This window comes from Capra hircus, unplaced genomic scaffold (genome assembly GCF_001704415.2).
Source record: "Capra hircus breed San Clemente unplaced genomic scaffold, ASM170441v1, whole genome shotgun sequence".
NCBI classification, from domain to species: Eukaryota; Metazoa; Chordata; class Mammalia; order Artiodactyla; family Bovidae; genus Capra; species Capra hircus.
The window spans coordinates 1-16534 of NW_017199520.1; the positions used below are offsets into that span (position 1 = coordinate 1).

Here is a 16534-nt window from a genome sequence, read left to right on the forward strand (position 1 = left end):
ACTGTGTCAGGTTATACCCCACCAATGGTGTACAAGGGCTTCCCTAGAATCTGCCTGTCAAAGCAGGAAACATGGGTTCGATCCCTGGGTTAGGAAGATCCCTGGAGGAGGAAATGGCAACCCACTCCAATATTCTTGCCTAGGAAATCCATGGAGGGAGGAACCTGGCAGGCTACAGTCTATGGGGTCGCAAGAGGGTTAAACATGACTTAGCGACTAAACAATAGCAGCAATGGTGCATAGGGGCTCCCTTTTCTCCAGATATTGCCAGAACTTGAAAGTTCTCGTTTTTTTTTAATTTTTTTATTGAAGGATAATTGCTTTACAGAATTTTGTTGTTTTCTGTCAAACCTCACCATGAATCAGCCATAGATATACATGCATCCCCTCCCCTGAACCTCCCTCCTATCCCCTCCCATCCCACCCTCTAGGTTGACACAGAGCCCCTGTCTGAGTTTCCTGAGCCATACAGCAAATCCCCGTTGGCTATCTATTTTCCATATGGTAATGTAAGTTTCCATGTTACTCTCGCCATACATCTCACACCTCTCCTCCCCTCTCCCCATGTCCATAAGTCTGTTCTCTATGTCTGTTTCTCCACTGCTGCCCTGTAAATAAATTCTTCAGTACCATTTTCTAGATTCCATATATAGGCGTTAGAATATGATATTTATCTTTCTCTTTCTGACTGACATCACTCTGTATAATAGGTTCTAGGTTCATCCACCTGTTTAGAACTGACTCAAATGTCTTCCTTTTGCTGGCTGAGTAATATTCCACTGTGTATAGGTACCGCCACTGCTTCATCCATTCATCTGTCAATGGACAGTCTTTTTGATTTAATAGTCATACTAACAAGTATAAGGTGATACCTTATTTTTGGTGCTGATTTGCATTTACCAAATAATTAGCGATGTTGAACACCTTTTCATAATTGGACAGTCTTTTTGGTATATTATAAGGTATACCTTATTTGGTGCTTTTGCATTTACCAAATAATTAGCGATGTTGAACACCTTTTCATATACTTTTTTGGTTATGCTTCTCTATTTATTTGGCTGCACTGGATCTTAGTTGCAACACTCAGGATCTTCGCTACGCTAGATGTTTCAGTGTGGTGCATGGACTCTCTAGTTGTGGCGCACAGGCCCAAGAGTGCAAGGGCACAGTAGCTCCGCTGCATGTGGGATCTTAATTCCCTGACCAGGGGTCAAGCCTGCGTCTCCTCCATTGCAAGGCAGATTCTTAACCAGTGGACCACCAGGGAAGTCCCTAGTTCAGCTTTTGAGTTGATGAGTGTTTGCACACTTAAGATATTAACTCCTTACCAGATATATGGTTTGCAAACATTTTCTCTATTCTGTAGGTTACCTTTTCATTTTGTTGATTGATCTCTTTGCTGTGCAGAAAACTTTTAGTTTAATGTAGTCCCATTTACATTTATTTATTTTTTCTTTTCTTGCCTGGGTTTTTGATGTCATATCCAGAAAAGTTATTACTAACACCAAGGTCAAGGAGATTTCCCTCTATATTTTCTTCTAGAAATTTATAGTTTCAGGTCTTATATTTAAATCTTTTAATCTATTTCAAGTTAATTATTTTCAGTGTTGAAAGATAGGGATCCAGTTTAATTCTTTGGGATGTGGTATGCAGTTTGCCAGGACCACTTATTGAATAGACTATCCTTTTTCATTGTGTTCTTGGCATCCTTGTCAAAGATTAATTGACCATTTTCTGGGTTTATTTATGGGCTGTTGTGTGGTCATGTATGGGATGCGAGAGTTGAACTGTGAAGAAAGCTGAGCACCGAAGAATTGATGCTTTTGAACTGTGTGTTGGAGAAGACTCTTGAGAGTCCCTTGGACTGCAAGGAGATTCAACCAGTCCATTTTAAAGGAGATCAGTCTTGGGTATTCTTTGGAAGGAATGATGCTAAAGCTGAAACTCCAGTACTTTTGCTACCTCAATGTGAAGAGTTGACTCATTGGAAAAGACCCTGATGCTGGGAGGATTGGGGGCAGGAGGAAAAGGGGACAACAGAGGATGAGATGGCTGGATGGCATCACTGACTGCGATGGATGTGAGTTTGGGTGAACTCTGGGAGATGGTGATGGACAGGGAGGCCTGGCATGCTGCGATTCATGGGGTCGCAAAGAGTCGGACACAAATGAGTGACTGAACTGAACTGAACTGAACTGATTCTGTTCCATTGGCCAGTGTATCTCTTTTTTATCCCAATGTTATACTATTTTGATTACTATAGATTTGTAATTTAGTTTGAAATCCCAGAGTGTCATGCCTCCAGTTTTGTTCTTCTTTCTCAGATTTCTTTATCTATTTGAAAACTTTTGTGGCAGGATATTTTTTCTTATTTCTGTGAACAAATATCACTGGTATTTTAATGGGGATTTTGAGAAGGCAATGGCACCCCACTCCAGTACTCTTGCCTGGGAAATCCCATGGATGGAGGAGCCTGGAAGTCTGCAGTCCATGGGGTCACTGAGGGTCGCACACGACTGAGCTACTTCACTTTCACTTTTCACTTCATGCACTGGAGAAGGAAATGGCAACCCACTACAGTGTTCTTGCCTGGAGAATCCCAGGGACACAGGAGCCTGGTGGGCTGCCATCTATGGGGTGGCACAGAGTTGGACACAACTGAAGCAACTTAGCAGCAGCAGCATTGAATCTCTAGATTGCTTTGGGTAGTATGAGATTTTGACAATATTAATTCTTCCAGTCCATGAATGTGGGATATTTTCCCATTTATTTATATCTTCTTCAGTTATTTTCATCAAGTTTTTTTAGTTTTCAGTATACAGATCTTTCACTTCCTTGGTTAAATTTATTACTACTTTATTCTTTTTGCTGCTATTGTAAATGAGATTATTTCATTTATTTCTTTTTCAGGTAGTTCATTGTTGGTGTTTAAAAATGCAACTGATTTTGTGTGTTGATTTTATATCCCACAACTTTACTGAATTTATTAGTTTGAATAACGTGTGTGTGTGTGTGTGCGTGCGTGTGTGTGTGTGTGGGAGTTCTTAGGATTTCTTGCCTAATTGCTCTGGCTAGTACTTCAGGTACTATGTTGAATAGGAGTGGTGAGAGTGGGCACCCTTGTCTGATTCCTGATCGAAGAAGGAAAGCTTTCAGCTTTTCACCACTGAGTATGTTAGCTATGGGCTTGTCAGATATGGCTTTATTGAGTTGAGGTAAGTTCCTTCAGCATCTGTTTTGTTGGGAGTTTTTAATCATTAAAAGGTGTCAAATGCTTTTCCTGCATCAGTTTTTCAGGTCTGTGCCTGGGACCCCAGTCAGTGAGTCGATGACCTCGGCGTGGGCTCACCTTCTAAAAGTGCCCCTCCCTGGTCTTGGACTCCATCAGGGATTCACATGACTCCCGAAAGTACTTTTGCCCATGGAGCCATACCGAATTTTTGTTGCTGAGGGGGGGCGGGTACTAGCTGGAGACCTTCTATTCCATCGTCTTGCTGATGGCACCTCATGAACCCCCGTACCATTTTAAAGATGTCTTTTTCTTGATGGAACATTTGCTGGATCGCTGTCAACTTTTCACTGTTTTCCAGAGCTCAAACAACATTCTGCTTTGTTTGTTTTGATGTTTTTGTTGGGGAATGAAATCTTGAAATATCTTAGGCCACCACTTTGCTGGCCATTTCATGATTATAATGGAGTTCTGTAAACTGAGGCATCTCATCAAGTCATTACTATTACCCCCCACACTCTCCCAGAGACCCTATCCTGGGTAAAGTATCCGTCCTTTCCTTTGCAACATCTCTCAGCATTTCTGACCATTTAAATGCAGGTCAAGAAGTAACATGGATGAAATAAAAGCCTCAGTAGGCACCAAGAGGGAAATCAAATGGGCCCCATACAGGGAAATAGGAGTACAGCTAAGTTAACTAAACCTTTAAAAAAAAAAAAAAAAGCTCACCAAACTGCACACTTTAATTAATCAATTTATTTATTTACTTAAAAAGGTTTGTTTTTTTTTTGTCTTGAAGCATGTGGAATCTTAGTTCCCAGACCAGGGATCAAACCCATGCCCCCTGCTAGTGGGATGGACCCCTAACACTGGACAACCCTAGAAGTCCCATGCTAACTTAACTTTGAGCAGAAAGATGGATCTCACTAGGAAAAAAAGAAACTTTGACCTTAGAGTAAGGTAAGAAAATGTCACTTTTTAGAGAGACCTGTGAACCTGAGTCTAAAACCTTCATACAGCATGCGGGATAGGATTTGGAAAGCTGCATGTTTATAACTTTCCTTTACCAGATTAATAAACCCACCAAGCAGCAGGTCTCCTTTGGATCATTTTTCTCTCTGAGTAAGGGATTTCTCTTGGGCATCACATTGTCTTCCACCCATAGGCCTGGAGTTTTTGCCTTCTGGGCTCCTACCTCATCCTGTGTGCAGGATGGAGGCTCAAGGTGCCGCATCCGGGCCTTCTGAAGCCCTTGCTTCTCGAAGCTATTTGGCTTCAGCCTCTCTAGTTCTGCAGCCGTGCACTCGCATTCTCTCGTCTCAGGCCCAGGGGGAAGGAGGAGGAGGAGGAGGAGGAGTCTGGAAACCAGGATACCTCAGAGACCTGTGAGTCTACAGTTCCTGAACATTGACCAGTCTGAAAAACTAATAAAGGAACTTTATTACCCTAGAAGAGAGGCGCATTCTCCTGCTCCTCTGGGAGATCTATATAGAAGGGTTGGCTTGACAATTGTCTGTCCGGGCCTTCCCTGGCGGGTCGGTGGTAAAGAATCCTCCTGCCAGTGCAGGAAACATGGGTTTGATCCCTGGTCCGGGAAGACCCCACGTGCTGAGGAGCACCTGAGGCCATGTGCTACGACGACGAAGCCTGTGCTCTGAAGCCTGGGAGCTGCAACTGCTGAGCCCACTCAGTGCAGCTCTGAAGCCTGGACACCCTGGAGCCCGTGCTCCACAACAAGAGCAGCCGCCTCAGTGAGAAGCCCGCGCACTGCAGCTGGAGAGTCGCCCCCTCTCTCTGCGGCTAGAGGAAAGCCCGTGCAACGATGACGACCAGCACAGCCGAAAGTAAACAGACAAATAAAGCGATTGACAGCCCTGCATTTGCACGCAGGGGTCTAGGCTGGCCCTTGGGAAGGGTTCCGTCCACCCGCTGCGTCCTCACCTCACTGCTGCAGTCGCAATGCCTCTGTCTGCTCCCTGTCGCACAAAGCACCCCTCCCTCCCCCATACAGGCCTCTCTTGTTCCTTTCTTTATCTGCCTAGGCGTTCACCACTGTGCCACCATCAGCAAATGGCACACAATGCAGGCTTCTGCCGCCTCCTGGGTGTCCCTTGACCTTAAATGCAGCAGAGGCTTTATGCTTCTATTTCCTCCCCTTAAAACATTCTTTCTGCTAACTTGTTAGAACTAGAACAAGATCTTCTTCCTTTGGGAGACCAGAGTCATGTAAAGTTATATAAAGAGTCATGTATTTATTGTTGCAACATTAAGGCCAGGACATTGCTTGATCTGTTGGAGTCATGAAAATGATGTGAGCTGCAAAGTCTCATTATTGCTGTTCAGTTGCTAAGTTGTATCTGACTGTTTGCTACCCCTGGAGCACGCCAGGCTCCCCTGTCCTTCACTATCTCCTGGAGTTTGCTCAGATTCATGTCCTTTACGTTTGTGATGCTATATAACCATCTCATCCTCTGCTGTCCTCTTCTCCTTTGGCCTTCAATCTTTCTCAGCGTCAGGGTCTTTTCAAATGAGTTGGCTCTTGGCATTAGGTGCCCAAAGTTTTGGAGCTTCAGCATCAGTAACATCCTTAACAAGAGAGGTCCTAGGATTACCAGCTCTGTGGGTAAAGGGAGTTCAACTTGAACCAACAAGGGTGCTGCGGAACTAATCGTGGATGCTCTGCTTTTAACTGCTCCCAGCTGGACCAACACCAAGCCTGAGGGCAGGAGACTTTCGCTCCCCACTGGGGACTTTGCAGCTGTGTCCCCATGAGGAGGGACATCTGCGGAGTCATAGGTGATGATCCATGAATCATTCAGCAGAACACTGGCAGCCATACTCAATTTTACTTGCGATTTATTGTTCTAAAATAGCTTGGTTCTGTGGTCTTCTGTGGTGCAGAATTTTATTTCTTTGGATCCCCAAGGGCATCATTATTGTATAATATTACATATATATAATACAATATATAATTTACATTATACCATATCATATTATATATGATATACAATTTATACTATGTAGTCTGTGGTGACCCCGTGGACAGTACTGTCCATGGAATTCTCCAGGCAAAAATACTGGAGTGGGTAGCGTTCCTTTCTCCAGGGTATCTTCCCAGCCCAGGGACTGAATCCAGGTCTCCACATTGCAGGTGGATTCTTTACTGTCTAAGCCACTAGGAAAGTGTCTATGAAAGTGAAAGTGATAATTTTTATGCATATATATTTTAAAATGTAACTTATTTAGTTATTTGTTTCTGGCTGTGCTGGATCTTCTCTGTCCTCAGCTGCGTGGCTTCCTGGTAGGCCTGTGCCGTTTTGGATCACAGGAAGACTCTGTATGTCCTCTAAGATTTTAGCTGAGAACCTCCATCTTTCTGTTAGTTTTTCAATCAGAACTTCCCCAGTTTCTTTCCGATATTACCTCAAACCTCCTCGTTTCTGTCAGATTTTACTTCAGAACTGCCTACTTTCTGTTAGATTTTACCTAGAAACTCCTTGTTTCTGTAAATTTTTACCTCAGAATCTCTTCATTCTGTCAGATTTATATCAGACCATCTCCTTATTTTGGTCAGACTTTAACTAAAAACCACCAAGTCTTTCAGGTTTTATCTCACAACCTGCCAGTTTCTGTCACATTTTATCTGAGAAACATCTGGTTTCTGTTAGACTTTACCTAACACCCCCATAGATTGTCAGATTTCACCTCAGAATCTCATAGTTTCTGTCAGATTTTACCTCAGAAGCCCCTAGTTTCTGTAAGATTTCATGTCAGAACCACCTAGTTTCTGTCAGATTTCACCTCAGAACCCTCTAGCTTCTGTCACATTTTACCTCAGTACCCCCTGGTTTCAGTCAGATTTTACCGCAGAAGCCTGTAGTTTCTATCAGATTTCACCTCAGAAGCCCCTAGATCTGTCCGATTTTACCTCAGAACTCCATAGCTTCTGTCATATATCATCTAGAACCCCTTAGTTTCTGTCAGATTTTACCTCAGATCTGCCTATTTTCTGTCAGATTTTACCACAGAACCTCTTAGATTCTGTCAGATTTTACCTCAGAACCCTAGTTTCTGTCCGATTTTTCGCAAACACCCTAGTTTCTGTCAGACTTTACAACAGAATCCCACTTTCTGTCTGCTTTTACCTCAGAAGACCATAGTTTCTGTCAATCTCACCTCAGAATCCCCTAGTTTCTGTCAGATTTTATTCAGAACCCCTAGGTTCTGTCAGATTTTATGTCAGAACCTCCTAGTTTTTGTTAGATTTTTATGTCAGAAGGCCCTAGTTTATGTCAGATTTTACATCAGAAGCCTCTAGTTTACATCAGATTTTATGTCAGAAGTGCCTAGTTTATGCCAGATTTTATGCTTCTGCCAGATTTTAACCTCAGACGACTATTCAGTTCAGTTCAGTCGCTCAGTCGTGTCCGACTCTTTGCGACCCCATGAATTGCTGTTAAATTTTACCTCAGAATCCCCTAGTTTCTGTCAAATTTCCCCTCAGAACTGCCTAGTTTCTGTCAGATTTTACCACAGAACCCCCTAGTTTCTGTCAGATTTTACTTTAGAACCCCCTGGCTTCTGTCAGATTTCACCTCAGAAGCTCATAGCTTCTGTCAGTTATCACCTCAGGAAATCCTAGTTTCTCTCAGGTTCTACCTCAGAAACCCCTAGTTTTTGTCAGATTTGATCTCAGTAATCCCTAATTTCTATCAGATTTCACCTCCAATCCCCTAGTTTCTGTCAGATCTTACCTCAGATCTCCCTAGTTTCTGTTAGGTTTCACCTAGAACCCTTTAGTTTCTGTCAGATTTTACCTCAGAACCCTCTTGTTACTCAGATTTTTACCTCAGAATCCCCTAGTTTCTGTCCAATTTTTCTTCAGACCCCCCGAGGTTCTGTAAGATTTTACCTCAGATCTCCTGATTTTCTGTCAGATTTTAATTCAGAATCCTCTAGTATCTGTCAGATTTTACCTCAGAATCTTCTTGTTTCTCAGATTTCATCTCAGAACCCCCTAGATTCTGTCAGTTTCCTCAGAATCCCCTAGTTTCTGTCAGATCTTACCTCTGAACATCCTAGTTTTTGTCAGATTTCACCTCAGAAGCCCCTAGTTTCTGTTACATTTCACCTCAGTAATCCCTAGTTTCAGTCAGATATTACCTCAGAATCCCTTCGTTTCTGTCAAATTTTACCTCAGAATCCCTTAGTTTCTATGAGTTTTTACCTCAGAACCCCCTTGTTTCTGTCAGATTTTACCTTGGAATGCCCTAATTTCTGTCAATTTTATATAGTTTCTCAGATTATACCCCTGAACCCCCTAGTTTCTCAAATTTTACCTCTGAAGTCCCTAGTTTTGGTTAGATTTTTTCTCTTAACCCCCTACTTTCTGTCAGATTTTACCTCTGAACACCCTAATTTCTTTCAGATTTAACCTCAGTACCCTCTAGTTTCTGTCAGATTTTTCCTCAGACCCTGTTTCTTACTGACAGATTTTAACTCATATCCTCTTACTTTAAGAGTTTTTCCTAAAAACCCTGTAGTTTCTTTGAGATTTTACATCTGAACCTCTTTCTGATTTTATCACATAAACTAATTTTTTTTTTTTTCTGTACAGTTTTACTTCAGAAACTCTTTTTTATTTTCTCTTAGATTTTGCCTCAGTATGTTCTAGTTTCTGTTATTTTCTGCATCTTGGCTGCAGCCATACCCTGGCCAGGTCCCAAGACTCCTGACCCACAGGAGTCACAAGCAGCCCTTATCATCTCAGAGGAGTTCTCCGGTTCCAGGTCCGTCAAGACCCCTGACCATCCCTGGGCTCCAGCCTGAGGACATGGCTGACTGTTTGTGCTCAGCTGGGATGGCAGCCGTGCTGCTCATAGGGGAATTCAGACCAATGGCAGGTGACCCTGAATACTGAGCTCCTGTCCTCACCCTGAACGTATGGCTCACAGAGTACCCCATGTCACCACTCGAGTGTTCTGCTGCCCTCTTTCACTGTCCTTTCACATACACGTAGGATTGCACTGGACTGTGGGGCCACAGCTAACAGAGATGCACATTTTGGGATAAGGTCAGTTTCCAAGGAGACAAGAATCTCAATTTAAGCATATCCCTGTGCCCAGGGTGGACTCTGAATGGGGGCTAGGATATTCCAGAGGTTAGAGGAGGTGCCCGTGGCCAGCATGGGCCAAAATGCCGAGTCTCAGAATGGGTGGTGGGCCAACCAGTGGGGAAACCACTCAGGGCTCTCTGAAACCTTCCTCCATGATGGGGACCCTCATCCCCGTGAGGCCCATCCCCCAGAACTCCTGGTCTGTACCCAATAGTTCAGATTTGGTTCCCACCTCCTGGTCCATGTGAGGTCTTAGCCGAGTCTGTGTCGGGGAGAGGCTGCTGGAAGCTGAGAATCAGAAGGTGTCTCTAAGGAGAGGGTGGATCCTGGGAGTGTCTGTGCAGAGGAGGAGACAAAGCTGTGGGCAGAGGCTCTGTAGGGTGACCCGTGTGGAGTTAGGTGTGTGTGTTCAGTGTGTACTAGGATGTTACTAAGATGTCCAGGTGTTTCAATGTGATGTAGTGTTTGCTATTATTGGTGTTAAATTTATTTATCAAACAGGTCTTTTAATGACTAAGTTTTTTTAAACATTGCGATAGTTATTCTAGGGAATAGTTTTTTCCTTTTAACATTTAATTAAATGTTCAATGTGTTAAATAATTCACAGAGAGAAACACATTTTGTGTTTGTACAAATTAAAGGACCCTTGAGTATAACACGCCTACCACCAAAGGTCAAATTTGCAGTGGTCTCAAAGGAAAATGAACAGTTCAAAATTTAAACAGAATTTATATCACTACAAACATTTACAGGATTCCTCTCATCATTTTTTCTTTCTTTTTTTTTTTTTTTAGAAACAGTTTATTTCCATCAACCAGATTTCCATTTTGGTGCAAGTTCTACAAGTGTTTGGAAGAACAGCTTACGACCACTCGGTGGTGGTTCCTACCCATTCCGTGGCCTGGGCAGTGGGGCTGCAGACCAGTCTTCAGTGGAAGGCTGAGCACTCCAGTCTTCAGTGGGGAACTGCTGAATGGGCACGGAAGGCACCTGCACGCCTTCGGACCAGTCTGCCACCTCAGGCTGGGCAGCCGTGAACTCTGGAGCTGGAGCGGTCCATTCGCCCTGAAACTCCTCCTTGGTCACAGCCTTCTCAGCTGCTGCCTGCTCTTCCTTTTTCAATCTCCTCCGGGTCCCTGTAGAAGTAGAGGTCCGGCATGACCTCCCACGGGTGTTCTCTGGAGATGGTGCCACGCATGCGCAGGACTTCCCGGGCGAGCATCCACCACATCAGGCCCACTGAGTGCGCCCCCTTGTTGTTGCACGGGATGGCGATGTCCACGTAGCGCAGAGGAGAGTCCGTGTTGCACAGGGCAATGGTTGGCAGGTTAACGTAGGAGGCTTCCGTGAGGGGCTGGTGGTCAGCCCTGGGATCGGTGACCACCAGAAGCCTCGGCTCCCTGAAGGCGGCCTGGATCTGGTTAGTGAAGGTTCCCGGAGTGAAGCGGCCAGCGATAGGAGTGGCTCCAGTGGCAGCAGCAAACTTCAGCACAGCTCGCTGGCCAGTATTCCTGGAGGATATGACACTGACATCCGCCGGGTTTTCAATGGCAACAATGGCCCGAGCGGCCAACAGAAGCTTCTCCCAGGTCCTCTTCAGATTTATGATGTAGATGCCATCACTTTTCCTTTTGTAGATGTACTGTTCCATTTGGAAGTCAAGGTTGGTGCCACCTAAGTGGGTTCCTGCTGCAAGGAATTTGAGGACATCCTCCTCCTTCATTTGCAGGACATCAAGGGCTCCGGACATTGTGAAAGCTTCCCTTTAAGTTACGATGGGAATTCAAGACAACGCCGTATGGACCCCTCTCTGGGTAGCGCCGAAAGGCTCATCATTTTTTCAAACAACGAAGGTTACAGTGACAGAATTGAATGATCAGAATGTAAAAATATTTATGCAAACTGCATTAATTATTCTTACTTTTCAATAGAGATAAAATCTATGAACACACAACAATAATGAAGAAAAACTTCATTTTTGAAAGTAATTCTATTTTAGATTTCAAACAATATTCATTATATTATTATTAAAATTAAAAGAAAATATGGCACCATGAGCAGGAGAAGCAACAAATATTTTGCCAATTATGCCAGCTAAGGAAATTGCCAAATTGCCGAAGTGTATCTCCACACCAGTCATCCATCTTGAAAGACTGGAAGCGACTGTAGGGCCTAAACCTCATTTCAGTGTCTTTATTCTTAGAATTCATAGATCATCAATGAAATATTTAAGAAAGTCCTTTCCCCACCTCTCCAGGAATGTTTCTTGTATCACTGGAAATCCTTAATAGGGTTGAATCATAGACTCTGGATTTATCTAACCAAATCTATTTAACTGGAAATTGAACTTCATCTTCAATAAATCAAACAATTCTGGGCATTAATAGGTAGTTCCTTAAATGTCCTTGCATTCCATATCTGTGTGTTCCATTCTGGAGGGTCTTACATTTAAATCCATTTATTTAAGAGTTCTTGGTTTACTGGGAAATGAGTTATAACCTCACCATCTAACTTGTATGCAACTTCAACTCTGATTTCCATAAATATATCCAAAATATCAAAAGTTTTAAGTACCAATGCAGTAAATCCATTAATAATATGAGCATATTTAATCAAAACAAGGTCCAACCAGACACACGTTCTTTCCCTTCCTGTAGTTACACCAAATTCTCTACCCCTTGTTTGTAATAATTCTCCAATTTCATTGTCTTGCTCTGTAGGAAAGGGACCAATCCCAACTCTAGTTGTATAAGCTTTCACAACTCCATACACTTCTCCACATTTTAAGGGGGCATACCCAAGCCAGTACAAACACCTCCAACCGTACAGCTCAAAGAGGTTACAAAAGGATGGCTTTCAAAGTCAGTATCTAGCAGTGCTGCAACTGCACCTTCACCAAGATTTTCTTCGATGGTGTTTCCTTGAAAGCCCGACATAGGAAATAAACTCCATATATCTCACAGTTGGTCTCACCCTTTCCATATAACCCTTGAGTTTTTGGAATTCATCTTCAATGTCTATTTCCGAAGTGGGGTATATAGATTTGTAGTGGTTAGTCAGAACTTGGAACCTCTCAGAACAGCCATCAAAGTCAGAAACAAGATCACATATCCTAAATCCACTCTGGTCCTTTTGGAAAGAATAAACAGAGAGAATGCCCTTTCTGTGGTACCCCAACTTTTTCCTGCTTGTTCTCCTCTCTGTTGTTCCAGGATGAGCTCTGTCAGGTATGAGAAGCCTTTGTCCAGCCTTCCAGACCTTTCCCTCTTGGAACATTTTTTTTCTGCTTTCTCACACAATCCAGGTAGGTGAATTACCACATCATTTCCAGTGAATGCAGTAACATTCGGGCTCCACTGGGAGCCTGAGTTGTTCACTGGGTGAAAGACAAAAGTCACCCTCCACAGAATGCGCAACTGTTGAGGCCAGCGTTACTTCCTCCCTGGCAGTGGCACAGCGTGCTGGCGTCCTGCGCCAGCAGATCAGCACCTTCCCCTTGCCTTCGTGGTCCCACTGCCCGCCAAGTGCCAGGGTGGCCAGGTTCCCCCCAGGCTGCCCCCTGGGGCGGCCTCGGTCGCCTTGGACAAGGAGGATGCCCCCAGGTTGGTCTCGGCAAACGCCCAGGCTCCAGAGACACGAGAAGAGCCTGAAGGGGTCGGGGGCGACTGGGAGTGTGTGAACTGGATTGCTCTGTAAATTTATGTTTGAGAGTCTTCATATAAAATATAACATATATTCAAAACAATAACAGCTGGTAACACTGTCAATGTCTTAACCTGAGATTGGGATTTCTCTACTTTTCTAACATTTCATTTTGTCGAGAGGACTTGGATCACTGTTTACAACGGTGGTCTGTGATGTCCCCTTCTGCTGGTTTGGTGGTCAGGTTGTTTCTTACACTTGATTGGTTGACTGACGGCTGTGTGGGGTCGTCACTGCTCCTGGGCTCTCGGGTTGTGGGGCGCGCGGCCGCTCTTCATCACAGTGCGCTGGCTTCTCACTGGCGTGGATTCTCTTGTTGCAGAGCACCAGTTCTGGGGGATGGAGCTTCAGCAGTTCGGCTTTCCTGCTGAGTTGCTCTGCAGAATGTGGGAGCTTCCTGGCTTCGGCACTGCGACCATGTCCCCTCCATCGACAGGCAGATCCTTAAACACAGGAAAACAAGGGAAGTGGGATAAATTTTAACTGCTTCCTCAGAGAAACACAACTTTCACATCTTTTTCATGCTTAAAAAAATACAAATCCAGTGTATGGGAAGCATCTGACTCCTGACGTTTGTTAGATATTTACGCTAAATAAGGATAGATTACGTCTTTTTGTGGAGTAATTTCATGACAAAATATTGTTTCTTCTAAGCATCTTCATCTGTTTACTTATTTTCTCTACTAGAACAAGTGTTGTACCTTCTTAGAAAACTGAACTTCATTCCCTTTTCATGCATGTTTTCCCACATGTTGCCAGCAGCGGGCACTGTGGGACTGCCCTGGGTTCCTGCACAGCTGCTCAGGGAGACTTAGTCGCTCCAGGAGCTGGGCTGGAGGCAGGGCCTGTGCTCCTGGGGGGACTCAGCAGCGTGTCCTGTCTGACTGCAGAGACCTGTGAGCAGGGACCTGTGTGGTCTCAGCAGGTGCTTCCTCCAGGGGCTCCCAAGGGGGAACTCCCCTCCACCCCCTGAGTCTGGGCTGTGAGCTGAGCTCCAGCATCAGGGCTGAGAGATGGGCTGGGCGGGCCCTGGGTGGACCCCTATTTGCATGGCAGCCCCTCCTCTGGCAGAGGCTGGGGGGAGAAAAGGAAGCCTGAGGCAGCCCAGCCCACTGTGGGGACCAGGGTCCTGTGAGCACCATGGCCTGGACTCCTCTCCTGCTGGTGCTCCTCTCTCTCTGCACAGGTAGGGGCGGGCCCCGGGCACCAGGGCTCAGCCCCCAGCCTCATCAGCCCCTGGGGCGCAGACTCTGGGAACCTTTCCTGCAGCTCCTGCCCCGTCTCCCCTGTGTCTGTGTCTGCAGGTTCCCTCTCCCAGCCCGTGCTGACTCAGCCGGCCTCCTTCTCTGCGTCTCCAGGAGCATCAGCCAGACTCACCTGCACTCTGAGCAGTGGCTACAGTGTTGGTAGCTATCAAATGTCCTGTTTCCAGCAGAAGCCAGGGGGCCCTCCCCAGTACCTCCTGATGTTCAAGTCACACTCCGATAAGCCCCAGGGCTCCAGGGTCCCCAGTCACTTCTCTGGATCCAAGGCTGCCTCGGCCAACACAGAGCTCCTGCTCATCTCTGGGCTGCAGACTCAGGATGAGGCTGATTGTAACTGCTACTGTCACCAAAACACTGGTATTTACCAGGTGCTTCAGACTGTGCAAGGCTGAACAGGCACTGCGCCCCTGTGTCCTCCCTGCTGCGGCCATCATTGCTGTTTTGCTCTCACTCTGGTTAACCTCCCGTGGTCACTTCTGAGTTTCCTGAGAACAACAGGTCTGACCTGTCATGTACTGCCCTCATCTCATATCTCAGACCTACCCACGGCTCTGATCGCTCAGACTGCCATGTTTTGACACACATCTTCCTCAGTTCAGTTCAGTTCAGTTCAGTTGCTCAGTTGTGTCAGACTCATTGTGACCCCATGGACCGCAGCACACCAGGCCTCCCTGTCCATCACCAACTTCCGGAGTTTACTCAAACTCGTGTTCATTGAGTTGGTGATGCCATCCAACCATCTCACCCTCTGTCCTCCTCTTCTCCTCCCACCTTCAATCTTTCCCAGCATCAGGGTCTTTTCCAAATGAGTTAGTTCTTTGCATCAGGTGGCCAAAGGATTGGAATTTCAGCTTTAGCATTGGTCCTTCCAATGAACACTCAGGACTGATTTCCTTTAGGATGGACTGGTTGGATCTCCTTGCAGTCCAAGGGACTCTCAAGAGTCTTCTCCAACACCACACTTCAAAAGCATCAATTCTTCGGCACTCAGCTTTCTTTATAGCCCAACTCTCACATCCATACATGACCACTGAAAAAACCATAGCCTTGACTAGACGGACCTGTGTTGACAAAGTAATGTCTCTGCTTTTTCATATGCTGTCTAGGTTGGTCATAACTTTCCTTCCAAGGAGTAAGTGTCTTTTAATTTCATGGATGCAGTTACCATCTGCAGTGATTTTGGAGCCCCCAAAAATAAAGTCTGTCATTGTTTCCTCATCTATTTTCCAAGAAGTGATGGGACCAGATGCCATGATCTTAGTTTTCTGAATGTTGAGCTTTCAGCCAGCTTTTTCACTCTCCACTTTCACTTTCATCAAGAGGCTCTTTAATTCTTCTTTGCTTTCTGCCATAAGGGTGGTGTCATCTACATATCTCAGGTTATTGATATTTCTCCTGGCAATCTTGATTCCAGCTTGTGCTTCCTCCAGTCCAGCGTTTCTCATGATGTACTCTGCATAGAACTTAAATAAGCAAGGTGACAATATACAGCCTTGACGTACTCCTTTTCCTATTTGGAATCACTGTGTTGTCCCATGTCCAGTTCTAACTGTTGCTTCCTGACCTGCATACAGGTTTCTCAAGAGGCAGGTTAGGTGGTCTGGTATTCCCATCTCTTTCAGAATTTTCCACAGTTTATTGTGATCCACATAGTCAAAGGCTTTGGCATAGTCAATAAAGCAGAAATAGATATTTTTTTGGAACTCTCTTGCTTTTTCCATGATCCAGCAGATGTTGGCGATTTGATCTCTGGTTCCTCTGCCTGTTCTAATAGTAGCTTGAACATCTGGAAGTTTACAGTTCACATATTGCTGAAGCCTGGCTTTACTTTACTGAGCATTACTTTACTAGCGTGTGAGATGCGTGTAGTTGTGAGGTAGTTTGAGCATTCTTTGGCATTGCCTTTCTTTGGGATTGGAATGAAAATTGACCTTTTCCAGTCTTGCGGCCACTGCTGAGATTTCCAAATTTGCTGGCATATTGAGTGCAGCACTTTCACAGCATCATCTCTTAGGATTCAAAATAGCTCAACTGGAATTCTATCACCTCCACTAGCTTTGTTCGTAGTGATGCTTCCTAAGGCCCACTTGACTTCACATTCAAGGATGTCTGGCTCTGGGTAAGTGATCACACCATCGTGATTATCTGGGTCGTGAAGATCTTTTTTGTACAGTTCTTCTGTGTATTCTTGCCACCTCTTCTTAATATCTTCTGCTTCTGTTA

General features: G+C 44.8%; 2 protein-coding genes and 1 pseudogene across 2 annotated transcripts; 1 reads left to right on the forward strand and 2 right to left on the reverse strand.

Annotated features, from left to right (window-relative positions):
• Window positions 1–10156: 10156 nt before the first annotated feature.
• On the reverse strand, window positions 10157–11172 carry LOC102175427 (40S ribosomal protein SA). Its single transcript, XM_005691668.3, is given in 3 exon segments — window positions 10157–10259; window positions 10262–10460; window positions 10462–11172. Coding segments are annotated over 3 exon segments (885 nt in total). The 5' UTR covers window positions 11095–11172; the 3' UTR covers window positions 10157–10206.
• Window positions 11173–11572: 400 nt separating this feature from the next.
• Window positions 11573–13797, reverse strand: LOC102172471 (annotated as a pseudogene).
• Window positions 13798–14186: 389 nt separating this feature from the next.
• Window positions 14187–14703, forward strand: LOC108635037 (immunoglobulin omega chain-like). Its single transcript, XM_018045343.1, has 2 exons — window positions 14187–14232; window positions 14351–14703. Exons 1-2 carry the CDS (start codon window positions 14187–14189, stop codon window positions 14701–14703), a joined length of 399 nt encoding a protein of 132 aa, XP_017900832.1.
• Window positions 14704–16534: the final 1831 nt, after the last annotated feature.

Coding starts and splice junctions, on each gene's coding strand:
- LOC108635037 (XM_018045343.1), top strand. CDS start 14,187: ATGGCCTGGACTCCTCTCCTGCTGGTGCTCCTCTCTCTCTGCACAG. Junction 14,233..14,350: donor GCTCCTCTCTCTCTGCACAG/GTAGGGGCGGGC, acceptor CTGTGTCTGCAG/GTTCCCTCTCCCAGCCCGTG.